Source organism: Camelus dromedarius, chromosome 26, assembly GCF_036321535.1.
Source record: "Camelus dromedarius isolate mCamDro1 chromosome 26, mCamDro1.pat, whole genome shotgun sequence".
NCBI classification, from domain to species: Eukaryota; Metazoa; Chordata; class Mammalia; order Artiodactyla; family Camelidae; genus Camelus; species Camelus dromedarius.
The window spans coordinates 14,152,011-14,178,205 of NC_087461.1; the positions used below are offsets into that span (position 1 = coordinate 14,152,011).

Genomic DNA, 26,195 nt, shown 5'->3' on the forward strand with positions numbered 1-26,195 from the left:
AGCACGACGGAATTCTACTGGACCTTCCAATGGTTAAGCTGCTGAAAGTGAGTTTGGAACTCAAGGGAAAGGTCTAGGCTGGAAATACAAACTTGGGGGTCACTGGTAATTCAACAGTATTTAAAACTTTTGAGGCTAGATGAGATCACCAGGGGAGAAGAGTGATTGAGAAAAGATGCAAGGACTGAGTCCTGAGACCCTCCAGTATTAAAAAGTGGGAAAGAAGAAAAAGAATCAGCAAAGGCTGGAATGGAGCTGCTAGCGAGGTAAGAGGAAAACCAAAAAGAATTTGGTGGCCTGGAAGCTCTGCCTCTTCCTCCTCTAACATCTCATCTTTCAGATCTCAGTCATATATTTGATTCCCCAGACTTGGTTAGGTGTCTCTCCTAAGTGCCTCTGCAGCATCCTGCCCTTACCACACTTCTCAGCATTTGTCACATTACATTATAACTGCCTGTACGGACTATCACCTCTTCTAAACTGTAAGCTTCTTGACATGAGAAAGTAAGTTTCTCTCACATACAGAGTGTTCCCAGATTAGCATAGTGCTTGATACAGAACTGCTGAATACAAGTTGGTTGACTTGAATTAGTAAAATCAGTACTTACCTTCTGGTTCCAGACATGTTACAAGTATGATGGGAAGAGTCTACCATGATTATCTATGCCACTAGTACCACACACACATTTATTTTGTTTATTTTTCTATGTAACCACTTGGCATTTTTCAGTGGCATTAACTACTTGGTGTGTCTCATGGTTCTGATTCAGGTAGAGGGGGAAGAAAAAGGAAGGCAGTGTGTATATGTATATACAAAGCATGCTTTTCACATGTGAGTTCAGTTAAGCATTTAACCCTTCTCACAAATTTGGGAAGAAAAGTATAATTAGCTCCATTTTACAGGGGGAAACCAAGGTTTCCTTGTATGCTTTTGTATGCTTAAGCAACATAAAATGGCAATTTAAAAAATGCAATTATACAATAAAGTTACTTACCGGAAAGTATAGAAGCAGAGACCCAAAAAGGATTGTTTCCAACAGAATAAGGCCCGATGCCCTGATGCTCTAAAAACAACAACAAAAAAATGAAAATGTCATTGTTAATGGACATTTCTAGGCATAGGAGAATTTATGCTATTGTGATAATGCCTCAAATGGAACAGCATTCTTTGAGGGTGGGGGAGTAATAACTAGAAATTGGCTAGTATTTCAAACAGGTGGACTTAACTGAAACATGCAATAAGACTGACTATAAAGGTGGTGGTAGACTTAATGATATTGTCAGCGGCTTCAAGGAATTCTGTTCTCTAAAATTTGAATGACTGAACAGTCTGAGCAGCTTAGAACACTATTTAGAAGATCCTTTCAACCTAAGAAATTCACAGACACAGAAGATCTCACCTGTATTTCTAAAACATTGGCCACAAGTGCATTTCCACTTGCTACCCCTAAACCATCTCACAAATACCTGAGTGACGGTTTCAGGGGATAGAACAAACATATGTACAAGGTTTTGACATCCCAATGGTATATCTCCCACCATGTCAGAACATAGTCCCCAAAACTCAGTAACAGAGCTTCACACTATAAACAATATAAATCACATTTTAAAACAGAAAATAATTAAATTATTTTATAATTTAACTATTATTTTATATGTAATTTATATATAATTATTATTATATATAAAAATTATATATATAATTTAATTATTTTAATATCTAATTTAATTATTTTATAATTATAAATCATGAAATAAATTATTTTAACTCAAAATTCAAATGAAGTAGTTGATTTTCAGGACAAACTTCCTGATTACTTAAAGTTTGTTAAGCATGTAGTCAATGATCTTAAGCTATTTTGTTAGACTCAAAATAGCATTATCTTCCCAAAGCAAAATGCTTAGAGTTGTGACAAGAAATAAAAGACCAAACAATCTTATTTTCTAATAATAAATTTTGCTTTGATGAGTTCAAATATCAATATAGTGCAAATGTATTGATTAAGAATACAAACACAAAAACAGGTCATTCTAGATCACCTGTATTTTCACTCAATGCAATGTAAAATGTATACACAAGTTACACCTGTTGTGAATATGATGTCTTAATAGGAAATGTAGTTTAATTAATTTTGCAACAACAAAAAGAAGCTGAAATGCTAAACCACAAATACATTACATTAAAAAAAAAAAGTATCATCCAACTGGACAGCCAGAGAAAGAAAATTCTAGTTCCTCTTCAAAACGCTGGTAGGAGATTGCTAGACACAGAATACTGTGTGTAATCCCTCAAAGGAACTCGGGGTTTTCATTAATCTAAGAATTTAGTCAGTGAACAGATTTGATTATTCGAGTGGCTTCTCACTCTTGGTCATCATTTTAGCTGGCAGATGCTCTTAGTGAAAAGAAAATTTCTATCATCAAGACTTTAAATGGGTTTGGCTGGTAGAATTTCCAGCATGGCAAATTACATTCATATCTAATGATGAATACTCCACAGTTTATTTTTCAAACTTTCTCCAAAATGACACTGATGTAGAGAGAGAGTCCAAAATATAATGCAAGACTGCTTGTAAAATGTCTCTGCACTATCCTTTGAAAAAAAGGGATATAAAAAGATGCTGCAAGGCTTAATGGAAAAGACAGGCATTGCAGTTAATGTCATCTCAATTTGAATTAGGAAACAACCACTTTAGTCAGGTGACCTTGAATTTCGGTGGCCTCACCTGACAAATGGGTATCCTAATCGCTGCCTTATTAAATCTGGCTGCTTTAATAAAATATGAAGTAAACAAAAATGACTAGCATCATGCCCGGCACGCAGTAAGCAGGAACGGATTCTTCAAGGAAGGAAGCAACAGCGGGACCATGAATTTGAAAACCACAGAGATTTAAGTAGTGGTGAAAATTTTTTTAAAGCTTGGGATCCAAAATGTCCCCAGAGGAGCCAAATGCCTGGCGGTAGAGAACACAGCAGTTTTTTTTTTAGGGCCATTAGTTTCTTAGCTGTGTTACAGCCATCACTACCATGTGACAACAGCTGTAGGGGTGCATGGTCTCCCATATTCTCAGAGCAAATTATCTGTCTCCTTTTCATCTGGACATGTTGAACAGTCTTAATACTCTATTGCCTTGCTCCAGGTTGAGCAGATGAGCCCATAATTTCAAATTATAAATTGGAACTCCAACAAGTGGTTCCATAATCAGATGTAAGGCCTGTTCAAAAATGTGTGCTTTTTCTTTGAGAATAGTCTTGGGCAGAGTTGGCTTCACGGCCTCACAGAATGAGCAGGTACCTAGTAGGTGGGACTTCAGGGGCAAAGAAGAAAGTTCATGCTCCCTAAAACATTTCCCCATTGTCTTGTTAGTATTGGAAGTTCTTTTAACTGGACTAAAACATTTTGTTTTGTACTTGGTGCTAACAATTAATACACAAGTATTATTGTAAGCAATACACTGACTTAAGTTCAAAGTGAAGGACAGGAATCTTTTCCTTAGAGTCCAAGAGACAGGATGAGGAAGGAGAGGAGGGACTGAAAACCAAAGATGGATGAAAAAAGATAATGAGCAAAATAACAGAGGCCAAGAAAAAAATTTCATCTCCTTCACAGTTTTGCCTGAGGTAGAAATGGTGGTATGGAAGTCTTTTTAACAAGAGTTGCTAACTGGAAAACTTTCTTGAAAGCTGACCAACAATATACAATATGATACTATTTATATAAAACACATACATACAAATCAACACCATGTGTTTGTTTTTTGGTTTTTTTGTTTGTTTGTTTTTTCCTCTCTCTCTATATATAAATACATCAAATTCAGGTTTGGGATGCATACCAAACTGAAAACAATGTTTTTTTGTTTTTCCTGGAGAAGTACATTTGAGGGTAGACAACTTATCTGGAAATATTTTACTTTCTTTGGAGACAGTCAAACATTGCTGTCTTACATACATTTTAATACTTAAATAAACAAAATTAAAGTCATGTAAAATATGTCAACTCAACTATTAGAAAACTAGGTATCACAATATGCAAAGGCATCTTAATAAAGCCCTTCCTACCCAACATCTACTTAGCGAATTTTATGCAGTACCAACAACATGCATAAAATTATAAAACAGTATTTGTATGATACTTACAGGTAAGTATAAAACTGGGGGTGGGGTTATTGAGCCTAAGTCTCTGGCTTAGAATTCACAAAGCCTAACACATATGACTCCAGAGTTGACAATAGAGGCGAGCAGATTCCACCTCACTCCACTCCATCCCACTTTCCCCATGTCTTAAACTTTCAGAACTAACTTATGAAGGTTAACAACAGATATCAAACTTGCAGACAGAATAGAAAGGCTCATCTTATTATATTAATTTTATAAAATTATGTCAAAGTCAAATTCTAAATTCCATAATCTCTAGCTGCAAAGTATAGAGGCATAAGACGAAGCACAGTTGATATTCTCACAAGATTTGCCTGCGATATAAACACCCAAAGGAAGCTAAGTCACCGGAAGTAACAAGATGATAAGAATGCTTAAGTCTGAACTTGTAAAAATAATTAAAATAGTTTGTCATTATTTCCTTGATCATATAGGGACTAACTACTTCACTTACATTTTTTAAACATATTTAACCGCTGGGAAAATTAATGTATATTTTCCTAAAACTGCAGCTATTTTTGATCACAGCTGATTTCTTCAGCCTTGCAGCAATTAAAGTTTATTTCTATTACAAAATGAACCTCTGAGCATAAAGACATTTTTATACAGCTGCACCTCAAGCATGTGTGATGAAAATACAAGAAAGCAAGAGAATTAAGATTCTGGAAAGAATGAACTAGCATAGGCTTAATTGATAAACCAAGACCCTATAAATCTGTATCATTTACAGAAAGAATTAGCCATCGTGGCAGGAGAACATTGTCACGAGCTGCACTTTTTCTTTTCATTCTTCTGTTTCTATAGAGAAACCCATGGACAGGGAGATTACAAATGAAACCTGACAAACACCTGATGAAATAATTACACAACAATCAATTGGAAGCAAGATGTGAAAGGTGATCCTGAAAAGTCCCTGACACTTGGAGGCACAAGGACACTGTTTTTCAATAATTTTATTTTATAATTCTTTAAATGGATGAGAATAGACTCATCCAGTTTGACAGACTGGATGCAAGCAGTTTGTTGTAAGAAGACCTGTGATGAAACATTGAAAAGCCAATCAGATTTAGAAAAATGTGTCAAGGAACAATTGCCCAAAATGTGGTTAGTTAAAATCAACAGCAGTTTTTCAGAAGAACGCTAAGGAGTAAAAAAGTTATAAAAAAAGCAGAAGAATATGGTCAGGATAGAGATTCCCAAAGTGAAATAAGAGTAATTCAGAGAATTATAAATTCATAGAATAAAATACACAGGCTTTATACCCAGATGGACCAGAACCTCAGCATTGGCGGCTTATAAGCAGTGTGCTGTGGGCAAGTCACTTAACCTACTGGGCTTCACTTTCTTCATTTATGAAATGGGTGGAATGATGTCCACCTTGAAGTACTGTTGTAAAGATTAGCGATACTGCTGCCCAGCATGGAGCAGGCTCTCAGTCAGTGGCAGCTCATCCCCAGTCTCTCATGGACAGGTAGATGAGGTGAGGCGAACATATCTAAGCTCACTCAGCCGACTGAGTGATGGGACAAGGTCCTGTCGTCCCCAGCTGCTGATTCTCATGTCAGGGTGATTTCCTCTGTACATCCAACCTGACCCTCCGTCACCTTTTTACCCAAAGGAACAGAACTGTATATAATACTATAATAACAAAAATACGGAGCATGACTAGAGTATTTAAAAAATAAACTACAATTAAGGGGTTTGGTCCAGATATTATCTAAAAAGTTACTAAACAATTTAACATTCCTCACAGTTTTTTTTTTCCCCTAAAAAGAGGTTTTATTTCCTTTTGTTCACAATCAGTATTTCACATTATTTCTTGGTCCCAGGGCTCCTGGGCAGGGGCTGGTCCCTAGGAGTGCCTCCGGGTGGAGGTACCTGCGCAGTACTTGGTAGGGGAGTAAGGACGAGTTGGGGCGGCGCCTGGCTTTGCCTCAAACTTTCAGAGCTCACTGTCCTGTCTGGGCCTCGGTGTCCCCACAGGCCCCTGGGAGGGGCCAGCGTTGCTGGCCTGAGGGTCCTAGGGAAATCCAGTACTTCATGAGGCTTCACGTATCTGGGGACTGTGGCCTGGCCTTCTCCTAGGGAACCCTCTTCCTTCAGTACCCTCCCACCCCCCACACTGCTTCCCTGAAAAAAAAAAAAAAGTACTTTCAAAACCGCCTGAAACTTTTGGGGGTACGGAAACCACAAACTGATCAGCAGAGAAAAAAAAAAGAGGGGAAGAAGCAACCGGAAACCATTTGGGGCCTGAACCCCTCGGAGCCGGGGTCCCCCCCCTCCCCCCCCCCGGCAGCTGCTTGTCCCAAAGCCTGCTGGAAAAATGCTGCCCGGAGCACTCAGACATGTAGGCAAACAAGACAAAAACACAGAAAACCCGAAAACTCAGGTGGGGCAAGATGTGGGGAGACAGCCCGCCTGCGCACCTCAGTAGCCTGCCTCCTCCTGGCAGTAGGAGGGGTACTCCGGGGCCTCCCCGGGCCGGGGCAGTCACTGGCAGCCGCTGCAGCGCCATCGGCTGGGCCTTGCGGGCAGTGCTTGGGGTCGTATATCTGCCGGCCCAGGCCGACCACCTGGCCGCTCTGGTTGGCTCCCTGCGTGTAGCCCATCTGCAGGGACATGGAGGAATTGTCACATTTGTCTGTCCCCAGCTTGGTGTCATAGATGTGCCGCCGGGTCCCTGGAGCCGTCACGCCCACCTGGCTGGCACACTTGTTCGTGCCCATCTGCAGCCCAATGACGCACTGGCCCGCCTTCATGGTGGCGTCGTCGAAGTTCCGCTCCTGTTTCTCTGAGTATTTGACAACAATGTCCACACCACTCTGCAGCCCCTTCGTCTTGGCCTTCCCAGCCAGGGCGAGAAGAGACACCTGCACCTGTGTCAGGTTCCAACTCTCAGACAGGTCGTTGGCCTCGAACAGACCAACGGGGTTCATGCCGTAGCCGACCATGGCCTTGATGAAGTTGGAGAGGTTTTCTAGCTGGTGCCAGTTCTCCATGGAGCGGTTGATCTTGGGGACTGGGCTTGGTTGCAGCTTATGAGTGTGCATAAGATAAGCCCGTCCTTCAAACCCGTTTGGAAGTCGGGGCTTATGGAGAGGCCGGTGAGTTCCTCAATCCAGCTGCGGAGTTCCGCCTCCTTCTGAGGGTCATGTTTGGACACGAGCCGGTTCTTGACCTCGGCCGAGAGCCCGCACGAGGGTCCCTTATTGAGCTGCGTGGAGCTCATGGCTGGTGGGGGCGGTGGGGGCGGCGGGACGGGACGGGGTGGGGGAGGAGGGTGTAAAATTCCTGACTGTTTTATGTAAAACATTAAAACAATTTGTCCCATTGCCTTAGTTAGGAATTCTTTTTAATTTCTAAGACTTCACAAGAAAGCCCATTTTTGTATAAGGTAATTTGCAGTAGTGCTGTTTAAGACTTTTTAGAAAAATGTTTATCCAAAAATAAAATCCAGAGTAATGTATACAGTTTCATACTCTTTAAAACGGTACAGCACACTAAGTAAAGAGCAAAGTCTGGGATATTTTATATATGTGAAATAAGAAATAACCAGCCATTCATTATTAGTTATAGTTCAACATTTATTGTTGGGCAGAAACATCTCTTTTGTTTTTGCAGGATTTACATGAGACGCATGCCTGTTCCCTTTGCTTTGTTTCAGCACTTAGAAGTGTCCCCCCAGTGTCTCATCTTTTGGAAGTTCAGTGCCTGATTTTATGACTCAAAGTTGCTGACTCTCACTGCCATTGCAAAGATGCAGAATAACCTAGATGCACGGGAAGGGACATTCTGGATCATTTTCACTCAGCCAAGTCATCCCTCATGCTTATGTCCAAAACAACTTAACGCCAGATCATTTTCTATCAGCCTTCATCCCCCAACTCAGCCCCTCCCCTCTGCTAAGATGCTACTGGAATGCATTCCTAAAATGCAGATAACCATGTCCTGCTTTGTCCTCATTTTCCCCATAGCTTCTTTGCAAAAATAGCTGCTATTCTCTGTAATCTATCCACAATCTCCAATTTCCTTTTTCTTTCAGTACTAATAAGTAGAGTAACTCACATTTCACATGATGGAGATGAATTCCCTAAGTGTCAAAAAAGCATGCAGAAGTGAATAGCACAGACTAAAATATTACAAAAACATCTTGCTTTGAGAAGGATTACTTAAATAAGTGTCATGAAATTACTGAAACAAAATATGTCATTTGTGTAGTCTTCTATTATTGATTAAAAGCTATTGAGAATAACTGATATATTTTCAAATAAAAAGTAGACCACTGAAAGAACAACAGATACCCCCTCATGAAAATGGAGTGGAATGACAATTTAATAACAAGTGTTTTAAAATTTGACATTAATGAGAAAAAACACTTGGCTTACTTTTTCAATATCAAGCTTTGTTTCACAGAGGTAAACTCAAATATCATCTAGTCTGACATCAATCATCTTTTAAACATAAGTGTATTTTATACTTGGAGAAATTCAAGACCTCACAAATTATTGCTCAGTGTCACCTGATTGCTAGATAGGTGCTAATGGATCTAGGCAGTCTTTCTTATCATCTGAACACTGTTTAATCTCAGAATTTTTTTTTTCTTTTTTAATTTGGTATGTTCAAAACTGGGATCTGCAAGGTAGGTGCTTTAAAATCCCACTGCTCACACGTCGGCAAGAGAACCTATCGGATGTTAGCTAGACAACGTCAGCTCTCCTCAAACTTCTTAAACAGGAAAATAAAATGTGAGAACAGGAACAGAACTGCTTAGAACTGTGAAGCTTGTCTTTAACACATTGTCTACCTTCTATAGCATGTCTGGAAGTACAGGGAATGACTAGACAAAGTGTAAAATGAAGAGACATTTCATACTTCATCTGAGATTTGGAGACAGTCTAAATATTCCTGGACTTTTTTATGCTCCTTATTTTATACTCCACAGTAACACAAAATGTTTCAATGCTGACAAGACATTTACAAATGTACAAATATGAAGAGCATTTCAGTGAATAAACCAATAGATGACTTAATGAGGTGAAAGAGATGCTCCCTTTTTCCAAGAAGAGTAGCAGTTCAGAATTTTAAAAAAGCAGGATTATGTCTGACAGGCAAAAACAAAGGTAGATTATAAAGGGTTGTGGGAAAACAGCTGCTAATTAGATGCAAAAAGGATGGAGACAGGAATTCAAAACTCAAAATAGTATAAATATTTATATATTTATATATATATATAAATATCTCTAAAATAGTATAAATATTTCTAGATTAGATGAAGTAAATTGGATTCTGATTTTCCCACACTTGGGAGCATTAACAGGAACTGTTTTTGAAAATCAATCCACATGGAGTGCCTCATTCTTAAACTTGTTTAGCAAGACAAAGTGAAAAAAATGGGAATCATATAGTTAACTAATATCTTGTTTCCATTTTGATTGTTAATTCTAACCATTTGTTTCATGAAATTCTGCTGTTTCAGTTAGGCTTAATGTTTATTAGCAAATCATAACATGTCTGCAATTAAATAATTACTTTGATATTTTTAGTTTCATATTTCATATTATTAACATGGCTCAGGAAAGATTTTCAAATAATAAATTCATAAGTTTTAATTAGAAATAAATGCTAACCCTTCAATATAGAATTCAGAAAGTTCACACTAACTGAGGGCTGTTTTAATTACTCTTCTTTCTTTTCTGTGTTGGACCCTGCTTAGTTATTCTTTGCTCTAAAATATACAAATGCATTAGGATTAGACTGTTAACTCAAAAATATACAAGAGAAATAATTAAGTACAAGCAGAAACTGGACAGTGGAGAATTACTGAAAAGCTAAAACAATGTTACAAAACCAAAAATTAGAAAAAAAGGTTTTACAGTGTAAAGGATTTTTTTAAAAAGCAATTGTGTTTAAGCTCACGGAAAGTTGAACTACTACTGACGCAGTTTTCTAGAAGTAATCAGTATTTGAAGCTTTTTAAAGGAATGACTCCAAACCTGTACCTGAACCTAAACCTCTTTTTGGAGCTCTAGACCTGTATTTCACAGTTCTACCTGAATGATTTACAGGCACCTAAAACTCAAGGTTTCTAAACTAAATTTCTCCATTTTCCAATCTGCTTTTCTCTTTACATTTCCCATCCTGGTTGGTGGTAATCAGTTACCTATTCTGTAGTTAAACTATCTAAAATATTTATCTACAAGCTAGAAATAAAAGTGGGTTTTATGAAATATTCATGGGTTTACTTTCAAGAACCCCCTTCAAATTTGGTGGGCCGACTGTCTCACTAAGTAAATGGAAGAGTGAGTAACCAAAGACGCGGTTAAACTGAGAAGCAGCATGAACGCTGAGCTGCATCCACGTGGAAAGGAAATTCTTCACTTGGAATCCATGGGCTCCTCTACAACTCAGAGAGTAAGTTAAACAGTCAAAATCTTAATAAGATTCTGGGAGAAGAAAAGGAAGAGCAGGAAGAGAGGGGGGAAGTAGAAGAAACCACCTGCTTCTCTTTGATTTAAGGCACTGCTAATTCTGGTTTCATGGGGTAACATGGTTTGCAGATGGCGTGGGTGGAGGCGGAGCGGGACTCAAGCACAGAGGAGGTCACCATCCTCTCAGCTTCCTTACAGGCGTCTTCCCTGTATTTACTGCCCTCTCTTGCCTTCATCCCTATTACTTCAGACAACCAATACCTCCTTGTTACCCTCTCTGTCATCTCATCCAGTAAGGCATGTATTTCAAAGGAATTCCCTTATTCCTCCCAACTCTTAATTTCTTCCATTCCTTAATCTTACCTACCTTTTATAAATAAAAGGAATATAAAAAATTCAAAGTAGGGTGTTCATGATTAATTATAGTTTAATTGTTGCTCCTCCAGGTAGGGCTAGGAAAACAGAATAGATAGCAAGCACTTAAAATTCACAGGCAAAAATCTTGAACTCTGAAAGTTAAGAGGGTGAGGTTGTTAGCACAGTGGACCTCCTGGTGCCCCCCAACATCACTGTCTGTGACTGTTTCCTCTGAGACTATTCCTGTATGGAAGTAAACCAAGGAATGTACATTCAATCAGAAACTGTAATGCAAAGCTCCCTCTTAGGAATAAAAGGTACCCCATCATCATCTTCTGTTGGAGATTTTTTTTTTAAGAAGCAATTCATATTTGAAAAAAAATCTTTTCTTCTCAATTGTGCATTTAAAGTCCATCAAGAATAAGTCTATCTAGCTATAACTGCCACACATCTGTGCCTCAGAAAACCCCCTAAGCCTTTGTGGAGGGCAAGCTAAGTAAGTAGGTTTGCTTCCCTTTATTCTTTCTTTCTTTGCAGGACAAGTCTGTGTAATAAGGAAGGTGCCTCTGAAATCCAGCTTCCATTATGTGGTAGTTTCATGACACGCTGGGAAGGTGTGACTTTAAGGTCCAGAACACCAGCTCCCTTCCATTCCCCATGAATATACTCTGTTTACTATGGTTTTCTTTTTGTTTCTTCTTTGACCACATTTTTAAGACCATGAAAGAGATATAAATGCATACACTCTGGGAATGAAAAAGCCAGCTCAGGGGAAAGGGCAGTAAATCCATGTATTGGGTAAAACAGGGGCCTGGAAGTGTACCTAGCATTGCTAATTTGCTCATTCAGTGGCATTTTCCCCAAAGACACCTCTGCCTTTAACAAAACATTGATAATAAGTGTAGTAGTTAGGTAACAACAATGACAGAGACAATAATGATGACAGTTGAATTTCTATGCCAGCCATCATCCTAAGCGCTTCATGTTAATTAACCCCCACAAACACATTTAACCCTCATGACAAATAGTAGGTACTATTACTCTCCCTATTTTATAAATAAGGAGGCTGAGGTTGAGAGAGGCTAAAAAACTTGCCCAAAGAGATTGACAGGACTGACATTACATAATGGTATCACTCAGCCTTGCCCCTGTCGCTTTCAAAATCCAACTCTTAAAGCTGTCATTTAAAATAATATCTGGATAGCAGCTCCTGAAGCAACATTTACTAACCTCCCACTGAAATATAAAGACACATGTGGAATAGAAAACCACAACCCTGCTGTGAACAGGAAATTCAAAGCAGAAATACAAATAGAAATAAAAATGAAAAAAAGTCCTCATTCTTACAAATAATGGGGGAAATGGAAATTGTAAATGTATTATATCATTTTTAATCCATTAGAGTGAAGAAGTTAAAAAGATTGATAACAACAACTACTATTTAGAATGCTAGAAAATGGGCACTTCCATGCTGCTAGGAATACCAATTTATGAAGCCTTTGATTAAGCAGTTTTGAAGCATCTATCAAAATCTTAAGTGTCTGTTAAAATTTAAAGTGTCTGTAGTTGATCATACCAGCCACTTCACACCCAGGGGGTTTATTCTTCAGGATTACTTGCATGTTTGCACAAAAATATATGCACAAGAATGTTTACCAAAGCACCATTGATATAATACCTAGTGGAAAACTTTAAACAATTGGCATAGCCACCAATATCAGAGAACATATAAACTGTGGTTCATCCATATGATATGATACTATGCACCTATTTTTAAAAAGAGAAAGATACATATGCACAGGCAGAGAAACAGCTCTAAGGACTTTTTAGAAGTAATTTTAAATAAAAAGCCTTTATCAGTGAAAGGCATGGTATGAGCGTACATGCGTGTACCAAACCCTTGATGGTACCTATTTTCTGGGAAGAGAAGTAGAAGGGGGAGGAAGCAGAGGGCCTTTCACGGACTGCTGTTATACTTTTCTTTATGTGTTAATTTTGTTCAACAACAATGTATTCATTTCTTATTCAAGTAATAATCAGCTAAAAATTAATGCCAAAAAAGGAAGGAAAGAAGAAAGAAGAGAAAGGATGAACCATGGGAGAGATAGGCAGATACTCAGAATAATTAAAAAATGATGAAACACAACCAAATTAGCATCTACATATAAGAGACTTAACCACAAGTTTCAAGAGAAGAGGTATTCAAAGTTCACCTCAAGGGTCTGGCATGTAGTAAGCATTTATATTTATGGGGGAAGGAAGAAAGATGGTGAAGATAAAAAGGAAAGGAAGATGGAAGAAATGAAGTCCAGAGAAAAAGGGAATAAACAAAAATTTAGCATGTAAAAAAATACCCCACAATGCCAATATGTGGCAGAATGAAATTCAAGGTAAAAAAGCATAAAAAATGGGGAAAAGGACATTTAATATCAATCACAGTTATCATTTTCTTGTAAGCTCTACCAATCAAAAGCCTGAATGTAGTGAGAGTCCTGGACCTCATGGCCCCTGCTCCCTCCTCAGCCCCGTGCAGCACCCTCTCGCATTCGCTCACCGTGTTTCAGCAGACCTGGCCACTTTTTGGTTCTACAAATGCACTTGCTCTCCACCTTAGGGCTGCCAGAGCTCATCCTGCTCCCTCACCTGTGCCTGTTTCCACCTCCCTCCCTAGCGCTCACCTGGCTCACTTCAACTCATTCCTCAGGTCTTGGCTTCGTTAACTTTTCACACAATAAAGGATTCTTTTAAGTGCCTTCCCTGCAACACGCAAGGTGGTAGCCACAGGAGTTTCAGAGAATTGCCCAAACTGGGTTGTTTCCAAGTTATGCTCACCACACAGAGTACTTCCATGAGTGGCACACTTATCACAACTGAAATTAATGTTGAAAGCAATGTTCATAAGCATCACTTCCTAACAGGAGGAACATCGACGGTAAATAAACTGCCAAGTCTTAGTGGTGAGCCAGGAATCCTTCTTAAGCAGGCACACGATAAGGACAGCTGATAGTAACAGTGGGGTTTTACAGTATTCTGGAATTTCTGTTAAATACAATGAGATAACAAAATGAAATAACAGATATAAAGAATGGAAATGAGACCACACTGCGATCTGGAAGGAAGCCCTCCCAAGGAAGTAATCTGAATCATACACAAGACTTACTTATAAGACTGTTCCATGCAGTATTATTCATACCAGGAGAAAATTAGGGACAACCCACAACCCCCAGGGTAGACAAATGGTAAAATGAATTATAATATACTCTACAGTGTAATAATATTATGTCATAAAATTCAAGGTTTCAGAGCTCAGTTAATGACAAAAGAGTATAAGATTATCATTTATACATGTGAAAATAATTTTATATTAAATATTTTAAAACAAAATTAAAAAAATTTGGACTTATAGGTAATTTTTATATTACTTAAAATTTTCAGTATTTTCCAAATTCTGTAAAATATACTTGTATTGCTTTTATAACATAGAACAGTTTAAAACTCTAACCTCACAAAAAGATTGAAAAGATTAAAGTTATAAAAAGATACCTTCTAAAACTGTTAAAATTAAAGAGACTGACAATTACAAATGTGGAGCAGGTTTAGGGCAAGGGGGATTTCTATACACTGCTAATGGGAATTCAAAACCGTACAACAACTTTGGAACATGGTTTTGCAGCATCTTATAAAAGTTAAAATACATCTGCCCTATGACCAAGCAGTTCTACTCATAGGTAAAAAAAGCATTTGATCACAAAAAGGCTTGTACAAGAATGTTCACAGCAACTTTATTTCTAATAATCAAAATGGGAACAACCCAACTATCCATCCAACAGGAAAATAAATAAATTATAACAATATTCTTACAATGAAATACCAGTCAGAAATAGAACAGGAAAAGTGTTGAGCCACATGGCCAAGATGAATCTCAAAAACTATATATATTAAAGAAGCCAGACACAAAAGAGAACACATTGCATGATTCCATTTATATGGAGTTCCAGAACAGGCAAAACTAATCTACTGTGACAGAAATCTGAACTGTAGTCATCTCTGGTTTAAGGATGGAGAGAGGTGTGGGGATTGACTGGGAAAGGACAAGAGAGAACTTGCTGGTGGAAATGTCTGCATCTTGATAAAGGCATGGATTACACAGGTGTATGCATGTGTCAAACTCACTGCACTGTACACTTAAGATTAATGCATTTCATTCTCTGTAAATTATACCTTCATAAAAAAATAAATAACAAAGGATTTGAAACTCACACTAAGGTGATTAAAGATAAAAATCAATAGACCTTTTATTACCCCTTAAATTTCATGAAATTGGTACAAACTGTAATTTGTAAGCCTTACCTCACAAGGGGTAATCTAGCAAAGAAACCAACAGTTCATACTTTTCTCGTATTTCTACCATTTGTACCTTCAATCTGTATATTCTGTTAAATTACATTTAGACCAATGACATTTCCATACTTCATTTACTTCTATCTGATCACTTGACAAAGATGGAAGAGAGCCCTACAAGAAAGGGAACAAGAAATTGACAACAAGAAGCTCAGCGTTCTCTACCCATACTCCAAGAAAGATGAGGAACATCACACAAAGGGTGGTAATTAAATGTGTAAGCTCTGCAGTGTTTATCATCTGAGTTTTACATACTGGCTCTGTGACTTACTGTTTTTGGGTAAACTTTATTAATATTAATTTTAGTTTATTCTCAAATCTACCAAAAATTCAAGTTGAATTCAATTCTTTAAGAATACACTATTTATAGGAAAATGCACCATAACTACATAAAACATATATGCCTGCTTTTTTCTCTGTGCACACAAAAAATTATTTTGAAAATAGTGTCTAGAAATCTATTGCTAAATTCTGATTCTGTTCTTGTTAGGTATAAACAGTTTTGCCATTCAATGAGTTTGTGAGTTCAATTCTGATATGAGTGAATTTTTGCTAATATATTTCAATTACGTTTAAATTTGAAATAACATTTTTATGGCCTTTCAGTTGGTAAATCACTCTTTTTTTTCTGCCCTCAGAAAATGTGTTTTTCCAAAAGGGCACCATAAAAACAAAACAACAAATACTCCCATTTGCTATTATTAAAACTGACAGAAGACTGTTGTATTATCTTCCATATCTTATGTACCAATTTAAAATACAAATACAAAAAATTGCTATTTGTCTTATGGAAAAAATGTATCTATTTGCTGGTGAACATTCAGATCAATGCATATGAGAATCTGTCCTTTTTACCTAGTTGTTTACAAATGGTTTTGACAGATACATTTTTATAGTAACCCAATATAATAAGAAAATAGGCTAGAATGTAGATAACAACATTCTATTTACAATCATCAAACTTGTTAAGGGACTAGAACTTAATTAGTCTAACCACTAAAAAAGATAATTAATGTGATAGAGGTGCTAATTATCACTACAATGGCAATCATATTACAATATACAAATGTATCAAAGTAACATGTACACTTTGAATTTATACAATGTTACATGTCAAATATATTTCAATTAAAAATAGGCTAGAACTTGATTTGAGCTTGTCATTTATGAAATAATTACATGCAATGATTTTGGTTTATATCATTCAAATGACCATATTCAGATGTCCAGTCATTAACATGAATGGGCCATATGCCAAATAAAATATAAGAAGTTCTGAAATAGATATATATGGAAATACATGGACAAAATATGTGCTCAAGAGAATAAAAAACAGTCATTAAAACAGAATCAACCCATTAATGCTAAATTAGTTCAAAAATGGTCTAAACTACATTCAGATGCTCCTATTTTTCAATCCCTACTTTTGGAAGGCAAGAACTCTCTCACCATATGCCCGTGGTCTGAAAGCACACATCGTGAAGGCTGTTCTCAAAGACTTGCAAAATTTACAAAGATTTTGTGACTTCCTGACTCACAGAGAGCTGTAAATAGATATAGCTTATTTTAAGGCATTTCAACATTCGTTCTCCTGATACCAGCAGAATAAATAAATCAGAGCAAATGGACTTGAAAATAATTTGATTACTTTCCCTTCCTGAATCTTAAAATATAAATCCTTCAGGTGATTCGAGTTTTGGATAAAGACTTAGACCAAGGCTTTTCTTATCTAAACTTTTCCTTGGTGATATACAACAGAAGTCTGTCTTTCTTCTCACACCCTTTCTCTGGGTACCTATTTCATTCTCATAGCATCAGTTATCACCCCATCCTAGCACCTCAAATCTGTCTCTAGTTCTGACCTCTCTTCAGAGCACCAGTCCTGGCTACTCCAACCCGAGTTCATGGATGATTTAATCTCAGCATGTCCAAAACCAAAACCCATCTTTGCCCATTTAAACAGCCTCCTTCCATATCCCCTCCTTCTATTAATGGCTTCACAATGCATGCAGAAAATTACATTAGCATTTTAAGAGTCATCCTGGACTTTTCTTTTTGTCACTACTGCCAATACCATGTCATTTCTACTTCCTACTCATCTTTGGAAATCATTCCCATTCTTCCACCCCTAGTATCACTGTATAAGTTATACTTGTCTTCGTTCCTCCTGGAAACGAGTATAACTGATCCCTAATCGGTCTTGAAACTTGCAGTCTCACACATTCTAGGTTATCCTCCGCATTCAGCAAGGGAGATTTCTGTAAAATACAAATGCAACCATATAATTTCCTTTTTTAAACACTTAGGGTGGTTTGCTATAAATAAATCCAAATTCCTTATCTCAGCCCTTAGCTCTTCACGTTATAACCTCTTCCAACCTTTCCAGCTCCATCTCAAACACCCCATAGACCACAGGCTGTGTGTTCCACTGTGCTCTTTTTAATCCCAAGAACTCTGCAGAAGTTGTTCTTTTACCTAGAAAATTCTTACTCATCTTTCAAAGCAGTTCAAATATTGCCTTTTCTGGAAAGGCATTCCTGATGTTTCCATTTAGAACTCCCTTTGTATACCCACTCCTACCTACTTTTTCACTCATTGTTAGTGTGTTTATGTCTACCTTTTTCATCAGCTACTTGGAGCTGCTAGGAAACCTCACAGAAGGCATAGACTACATTCCTGTTACATCTAAGAAAGGCTTTGTACTCCATTTCAAGCCTAAATATTAGCTATGTTGTCAGTGTAGTTTCCCCCCAAATAGTTAATAATATCAAGTTGTCACATAGCTACATGAAGAATGCATATGATTTTTAGGATGCGTGTTTAGATATAGAGAAGTTGAGCTTCTTCCTCAAGAAGCTTAGTGATCTGGAGATTGCCAGTCATGGAAGCATATACCCCATGACTAATGGTCTCTAGTGAATTCTACTTCAAGATTATGCTGATTTGAAATTCAATAATATTATGGATAGAATTCTCAAATTTCCTTCTGGACAAAAAAGAATGAACTTTGGAGACTAGAATCACATAGTAACATTATTCCCCTCTGGTTTTTGTTTTGTTTTGTTTTGTTTTTTACATCTTTCATTCAAAACACACACACACACACACACACACACACTACAGAGTTCCTGCTCTCATGAAGTATTCAATTTTTTAGGGAAGACATACATCACAGTCTGAAGTAGAAGTAGATGCTCTAAACCTTTGGTTTCCAAAGGGGGTAACTTTGCCCCACAGAGGGTATTTGACAATGTCTGGAGACATTTTTTAATTGTTACAACTTGCATCCAGTGGGTGGAAGTCAGGAGGGCTACTTACAAGGCACAGGACAGCTCCCCACAATGGAGGACTATCTAGAGCAGGATATGAATAGTGCCCAGGCTGGGAAGAACTGTGCTATAGGAAGACTACTTGGAACTGCAATAGCATATAGAAAAGGAATCTGACGAAGAGTGAGAACTTGGGAGAGGCTTTCTTGAGAGTGATGGATGACTGAGGTCTGAAAGATGGGAAGAAGGAAACGGAGCTGTGTAAGTGGGTGGCGATGGAGAGAGAAAAGTAATAGTGTTCCAAGTAGAGGAACCACAGGTACCTAGTCCCTGGGGACCACGTCTCCTCGAGTGACTGAAAGGTATGGCTGAAGTACCAAAAGAATGGGAGAGAAGTCAGTGTTAAAGTTGTAAAGATAGTCAACGTCAGTCATGCTGGTACTTAAAAGGATGGTTTAGGATTTTGTTCTCTACCCTATAGCAGTGAAAGGCCATCAGAGGGTTTCTGAGGAAAACGACTGATTTTAGAAGAATGTTTAAACTGCATTTAGAAAAGATCTCTCTGGCTGCCAGGTAGAGATGTTGATGGAGTACTTGGATGAATGCAGGAGGACAGTTTCACAATCTGGGGAAGAGATGACGGTATCTTGGACCAGGATGGTGGCAGCAGAGATGGAGAAAAGTGAATCCATTTTAGGCACGACCTGACAGGAATTTGTGATGGGCTGGCTACGGGGGACGAGGGAAAAGAAAGTGTCAAAGATGACGCTGTGATTCTAACATACTCTTTGCCTCTGATGGATGGTGGTGTCAGGAAGGAGTGGGAGAGGTTTAGGTTTGGCAGAGGAAGATCCAGAGTTGGTTTTAAGTGTAGTGATGTATTGAGACATAAGCAGAAATATCGATTAGGCAGTTGGGACTATGGGTCCGGAGTGCAGAGGAAATGCCCGAGGTCCTTTAGGCAGAGGTAACAGGAAAAGAGAGGGTCTAGGGTTCAGCTGAACTCCAGCTGCCTCTGTTGTTTATATGTGATTCTCATCTGCTGTCTCTTTGTGTTCCATCCGTCTCATGCAGTCACGTCTTTCAGCTTATTTCCCGTATTTACCTCACTGGTGAGCCACCACTGTTTGCTTTCTGCATTGTGGGTTCATTTGTTGTTGTGTCTAACTGCTCATTCACTTTCAGGCCAGCATTTCTCTGTTTGCTTATCTGTGTCAAAGAAAAAAAAAAAATCCTAAACCTCCATTCTAGTTTGGGTAGCTTTTACTGTCTCAGCCACTTCACGCTGCTGACAGCCAGAGCAGATGAATCAAGGGCTTCCCTCCATATTTGATTTCTTCTAGAAATCAAACTTCATGTTTGTGCCCTCTCTACATTCTCAGACATTTAAAAATAAATTTTCCTTCAGCTGTTTCGTGGCCTGGGGTAAACAGCTCAGGAATTTCATTTCACCTAGTGAATCTAGAACAGTTCAAATGGCCCCCTCTCCCTCCACAGTGCTCCATTGTCCCTGAAAGTCACTGCCTCCAGGAATACACCTCCCTGTGGTTTTATTTCTCCCTGACCCACGCAAGCCAAGAATGCAGATTAACTATGATTTCCAAAATTCTTTGTGTCTATGTGATTGTTGAAAGCACAAGACTAATAAAGAAAAGTCTCACTTCTGCTTCCCCAGATGAGAAAAATTGTTTTTAGGTTTTACACCGGCCATAGAAGAGGACATGATGAATAATTTTCAAGGTTGTAAGCCAACAGTTTCCAACCCTAGAGGTATGCTAGAAACACCTGTGACAATTTAAAAAATTGTATGTGCATGAAGACCCCATTCCAAGAAGCTTATTCCTAAGATCTGAGAAGGGGTATGTTTATCCAAATTTTAAAAGGCTGCACGGGGGATTCAGAAATCGATTGCCTAATAGATTTAAGTGACCCCCATCCAACCCAAGCACATGAGACTTTATTGGAAATAATAGTCACCCACCCGCGGTAAGCATCTAATAACAGTATCTGAACAGGCCAGCCGGGGCCTAGCAGTCAGGAGGAGAATTGTGCAATGGATTCCAAAGCAGAAAGGGCAAACTCCAAGTCACAGGAGCCAAAAGCAGAAAAACTGGTTATCGTGGCATCGCCGGCACAGGCTTTGCTAGTGACCAACTGAATCAGGTGTGGAGATGGAAGCAGGTGGCCAGGCCAGAGCAGCAGAACCACAGCTTCAGTGAAGCATTCGTGTGTGCTGAGCTGAGGGGTTAAAGTTGAGGAAGAAGAACAAATTCTAGAGACAAAAGAGTGCAGGAGCTCAAAGATAAAAGGGGAGTAAACAGTCAATATAGAAGCTAAGAGCTCCCAAAATAGTTACTACATTTCTCCTGCTGTTGGCCAATAGAGGTCAAGGCCTTTGTTATTTATTTTAAGCTTCTCTGCTATGATTATTCACTTTGCTTCCTGATCCTTCCTATTTTTCATAAGGAAAATGAGGCCAAATGTTTTAGAAATTAGACTATGAATCTTACTTCTAATCTATTTTAAATTTGGGTCCTAGAGCTAAAAATTGCCTGCATTACTGAAATGTCAAAAATGATCCTATCTGAGTGTTTTATTCTGAAACAGAAAATAACATATACCCTTTTGGGCCCTCAGCAGTATTATAAAGCAGTATTATACTTAAATTCAGTAATTTTTATGGAGAAATAATAAAGTAAACTGGGAAGTCATTAGAATGGGTAAACAAGCTTTAGAGACATTTTAATTTCTCAAAAGTTCTACACGTTTCTGGGATCTGTAATAAATAAGAAATCGTCACTTTGCTAATTAGCATTATAAAGATAATTTAAGCCTCACAGACTTTGCAAAGCAAAAGAAGGAAGAGAAAAGCGATCAATGAGAATCCTACTTCTCTTGAACTTCTACTTTTTCTCATGTCAACTCGGCTTTCTTCCAAATGAAATGAATGTCTCCCTGTCAGATGTATTTCTTAGGCGCTGTTGGTAGGGTGCAATTATGGATAATTAAAAGGGAAAATGGAAACCCATGCTTTTCTTCTGCAAACATCAACTAGCAAGTCAGTCAATGAAGGTGTAGATTGAGAGGCCCTGTCTTCTCTCTTACTGGCTATTGCAAAGGAACCCCGCTCAAGGTGCAGTCAAGAGTGTCTTTTCTTAAGACAGCCTAACCCCACCCCTCAAGGTTACACAGAGTTGGGCCCAGCCTGAAGATGGTGGCTGAGGCTGACATGCTCAGGGAGCATTCAGTCCATTTCCCTTCCCCGATCTGTGTGGAAAGCCAAGAGGGGAAATCTGGAGGAAGAGTTCAGATCCAATATTGCAGTGAAGCCCAAAAGAAATTCATCATTTTGAAATATTGCAGACAGGAAAACCTACCAAGAACAGGTTCACCTTCTGCCCCTAGAAAGCCAGGTGACATATGTATAGGTGTATGAAGAAGAACATGACTTTTATAGACATGGAAGAGTCTTGGCTCCATGATAGCTCATCCCTAACCATCTCCAACAGAAAGAAAAAATGTCTAATTCCCTGCCATGGTTTCCTGTCCTGTCCCTGAGAGCCCTGTGAGTCTACCTGGGTGAACAGGGAAAGCCAAATGGAAGGAAGTACTGTAGGCATATGTACAAGGAAGGTGGGACAAATGAGCCCTGAGGCCCCTCAAAGGATGGCTCCTGACCTCTGGTTTGAGGAGCGCTGATCCAGGCAAGCATGGGAGACATGCACTGCCCTCCAGCTGAGCAAGACCCACCTTCCAAGGTACTGACAAAGCTAAACTGAATACCAATTAGTAGTGGGCCAAGTGCTCATGGCCCAAATGAAATTTTGTTTCAGTAAAGCAAAATTTTAAATAAAATTGAACATTATGATCCAAGGCAGCCAAGCCATGCTTCTCCAGGCCCCCAGAACTTAGAACCAGGCAATGGACTTGGGTTCTAAGCAGCTATGTTTGAAATGCAGATTGAGGCCTGATTGCCCTGTCTCCTTGCTCAACCCTGCCTGGGAAGACTGTTTTGAAGTTTTAAGTTTGGGATCTGAAGGACCTGTATGTCACCAAGAGAACAACAGGTCAAGAAACTGGCAGATGCTCCAAATTAGAATCACCTTTGTAGCTGACAGAAGTGACTGCATAGTGGAATTAAAGGATGCCAGGGTAACCTTTCAGTCTAAATGTATCCAGGCATCCTGACCTGCATGTGAAATTCCAGCACTGTCCATTCACCCATTTGGGTCTTGGCTTTTTAGTGTTTAAAAGTTCCTTATGAATCCTAATGTATAGCACAGGGAACATATTCAATATATTATAATAACCTGTAATGAAAAAGAATATATATATATGTATAACTGAATTACCAAGCTATACGGCAGAAACTGATACAACACTGTGAATCAACTACCCTTCAATAAAAGAAAAAAGTGTTCCTTATGAAAGGACAAACAGCCCTGGAGTATGCAGCACCAGTGAGCAAGGTGCTGAGAGATGGTGACATGGAGATGGCAACTGGACCAGGCAGGTGCTATATTTTAAGTGACAGCCAACTTCTTCAGTAAAGGGCCAGAAAGTGAATATTTCAGCCTTCCCAAACCATACCATCTCCATCAGAGCTACTCAGTTCTGCCACCATAGTGTGAAATCAGCCAGAGACAACATGTAGATACGTGAGTGTGGCTGTATTCCAATAAAACTTTGTTTATGGAGATTGAAATGTGAATTCAACTTAACTTCCATGTGACATGAAATAATTTTCTTCTTCTGATTTTTTTCCATAACATTCAGCAGGTCATAGTTTGCTGATCCCCACTGCATTAAGAAATAAAACTCACAAAATAAATCTTCCTGACTTCATTTTTAACTGGGATAGGCCTGACTATAACTAGATACTGAGCTCCTAAGAGAAAGATGGCCCCAGACACCACACAAATATAATGCTCCCACTAACGTCTCATAAAACACACTCTTTTCATTGAATTTGGAAGATGTTGTTCACTTAATTGTGAGTAAAGAGTGGTTTGCATTATGACCTCAGGAGAATCTTTAGGCATTTTTTCTCCATTTGTAACTGAAGATGCTAATTCCTGTTATTTCTCTCCCTCCTGGGGATTTCTCTAAAATTAATGAATGGTCACAAATATTAGTGCTGTAAATGTACTAAAAAACTTGGAGAGTGAGAATTTTGCAACTCTACTTTAGAAAAAACAAATGTACATAAAGCAAGATGCCACTTGCTAAATATGTGTAGTTCCTTGAATGATAACCATGCAGTTAACATAACTACTACGCCAATGCCTTGTAGCTTGTCAGCTTTCTTCCTTTCAGAGAACTTCAGAGAAACATCTGTGCTTTCCACTTTGATCTGGGCTCTCAGCAGTCCTTTAATGTGCACTTGGACTTGTCCTTCCCTTCCCCTGTGATGGCTATGCCAAACTTGCCACAGTCCTCTCAACTCTCTACCCTACTCTACTCGAGAATACTCAGTAAATGACTTTATTCCAAATCTCAAACAGAATATTTAAGCTAAAATTTTTCAGCTGCATTGCCTGAACCCCAAATTACTGACATCTTCCTCATCAGCATCACCATTTCTCTAGCCTTAGATGCAATTGAGACCTTCTGCTCAAATGAGTATCTCCACCACCGGTACTCAGGATCCTATTCCCTTCTGTTCTCACGGGACCATGTTCCACGATTCCCTGTATTTTCCACCTGCTCTTCTCTCCTTTCTCTAGTAGTTTATAAATATGTTCCCATTTTCCAAGACAAAACTCCCTTAACCCTGAGTCTCCCCTTTGGCCATTTAGTCATAGCCTCTTTCTATCTTACCTGAGAACCAAGCTTCTTGAAAGAATGCTGTATATTTATTTTCTCTACTTTTCTATTACCAACCCATCTCTGAGTCCACCATAATCTGACTTCTCCGAAACTGCTCGGGTAAAAATTTTCAGAAACTTCATAATCATAAAATCCACAGAGTTATTTTCATCTGGGATTTATTGCAAATGGTGTTAGTGACCTAATACTGTATTTTTCTATATAACTAGACAATTGTTCTTATACTAACTATTAAATGCAATCTCAGTCAAAATCTCAATAGGATTTTGCATTGAGTTTGACAAGCTTTCCCTCGATGTTAAATATGGAAGAGCTGAGACTAAAAATATCCAAAAGATTTTAAAGATTAAGACTACGAGCTACCAAACACTTAGGTCCCAGTAAAAGTATAAGAATTAAAATAGTGTGACATGGGTATAGCAATGAACTATTCTAGGCTTCGTTTTCCTTCATTGCTCTGTATTATCTGCTACCATCTTTTGAGTCCCTCTCTGCTCCTATAAAACTTCTCTACTGGGAATGGCTCAGATCTCTCACTCCTCTGTCCACTTTCCTCCTTCTGTTTCTTGTATCTATTCCCAAGATGTTGTTTCCAATGTCTTCTTTTCTTACCGTAAACACTCCCCTAGAAAAATCAGAATTCGTCTTGGCTTTAGCTCTCACTGTCTAACCAACACTATTTCTCTGTTCCCTTCCCAAATAAAATTCTTAGAAGTTGTGGATATACACGCTTTCTCTGCCTCCTCCATCATCACTTAAAGGCGCACTGCAGAGGTTGTCAGTGACCTCCGTGTTGCCAAATCCACCGCATACTTCCCCTCCTCATTGTTAGTCTATCACTTTGCAGTTTTCCCCATGGCTGGCCACTCTCCTTTTAAATACCATCCATCCTCTTTTGGATTCTGTAATATGACTGTGATTTGGCATCTCCCTATTTCCTTTGGCTACTCTTCAAGTATTCAAAAAGGGTTCTTGCATTTTTACTTTTCCTCAAACTGCTGAAGAGGTTCAATCCTGAGCATTCTCTTCTATTTCTTCTTTGTACATTTCCTAAGTGGGTAATCTCATTTTCACAGCTTTAAGTTTCTGTGTCTCACTGTTTATAACTCTTAGTTTATAGACGGAGACTAAACTCCTGCAGTCAGCTGCCAGCTCACACATCTAACTGCCCATCTGACATCTCCACGTTGACTTCTCACAGGTGGGTTAACCACCAGGGCTGCCAGATAAATAATGCGTATAAACACAAAATAATGTTTTAGTATCAGCATGCAATACTTGTCACAGACTTCATCTCAAATTCAAATTTACTTGGGCATCCTGTTTTTTATGTGTTAAACTGGCAACCATCGTTGAACTCATGTCCAAAGTGGAACTCCTGATTTTCCTTTCCTCTGCCCTTCAACCCACTCTCTCTCCAGTGTTTCAAACTACATTTTCTTAATTTTAGTAGGTGGCACCCACTTTTCACCCAGTTCCTCAAGCTACAACCCTGAAGGGATCAAATCTGATTTTTCTTTTTTCTTCACCTCTCACAACAAATTCATCAGCACGTCCTGTCAGTTCCACCTCCTCATGTTTCCCAAATTCAGCCACTCTCCATGCCTCTGCCACCACTGTTCCTCCCCTAGACTAATTCAGCAGACCTCTTACCATTTCCCTCACTTTTACATTGTCCCTTACTAAGCTATTCTCTGCAGAGCAGCTAGAGAAATTAGTTTCATACCTACATGAGATCATTTATCCCTCTGCTTC

The 26,195-nt window shown here is 38.6% G+C and overlaps 1 protein-coding gene and 1 pseudogene across 1 annotated transcript in view; both read right to left on the reverse strand.

The window, feature by feature from the left end:
• The window catches only part of GPR158 (G protein-coupled receptor 158), a 304,244-nt gene that overhangs the window by 103,587 nt on the left and 174,462 nt on the right, over positions 1-26,195 (reverse strand). Inside the window, exon 5 of the mRNA XM_064479408.1 lies at positions 996-1,064. Within this exon, the coding sequence (XP_064335478.1) occupies positions 996-1,064 (69 nt within the window). The remainder of the gene's footprint in view (positions 1-995; positions 1,065-26,195) is intronic.
• Positions 6,584-7,385, reverse strand: LOC105102074 (calponin-2-like; annotated as a pseudogene).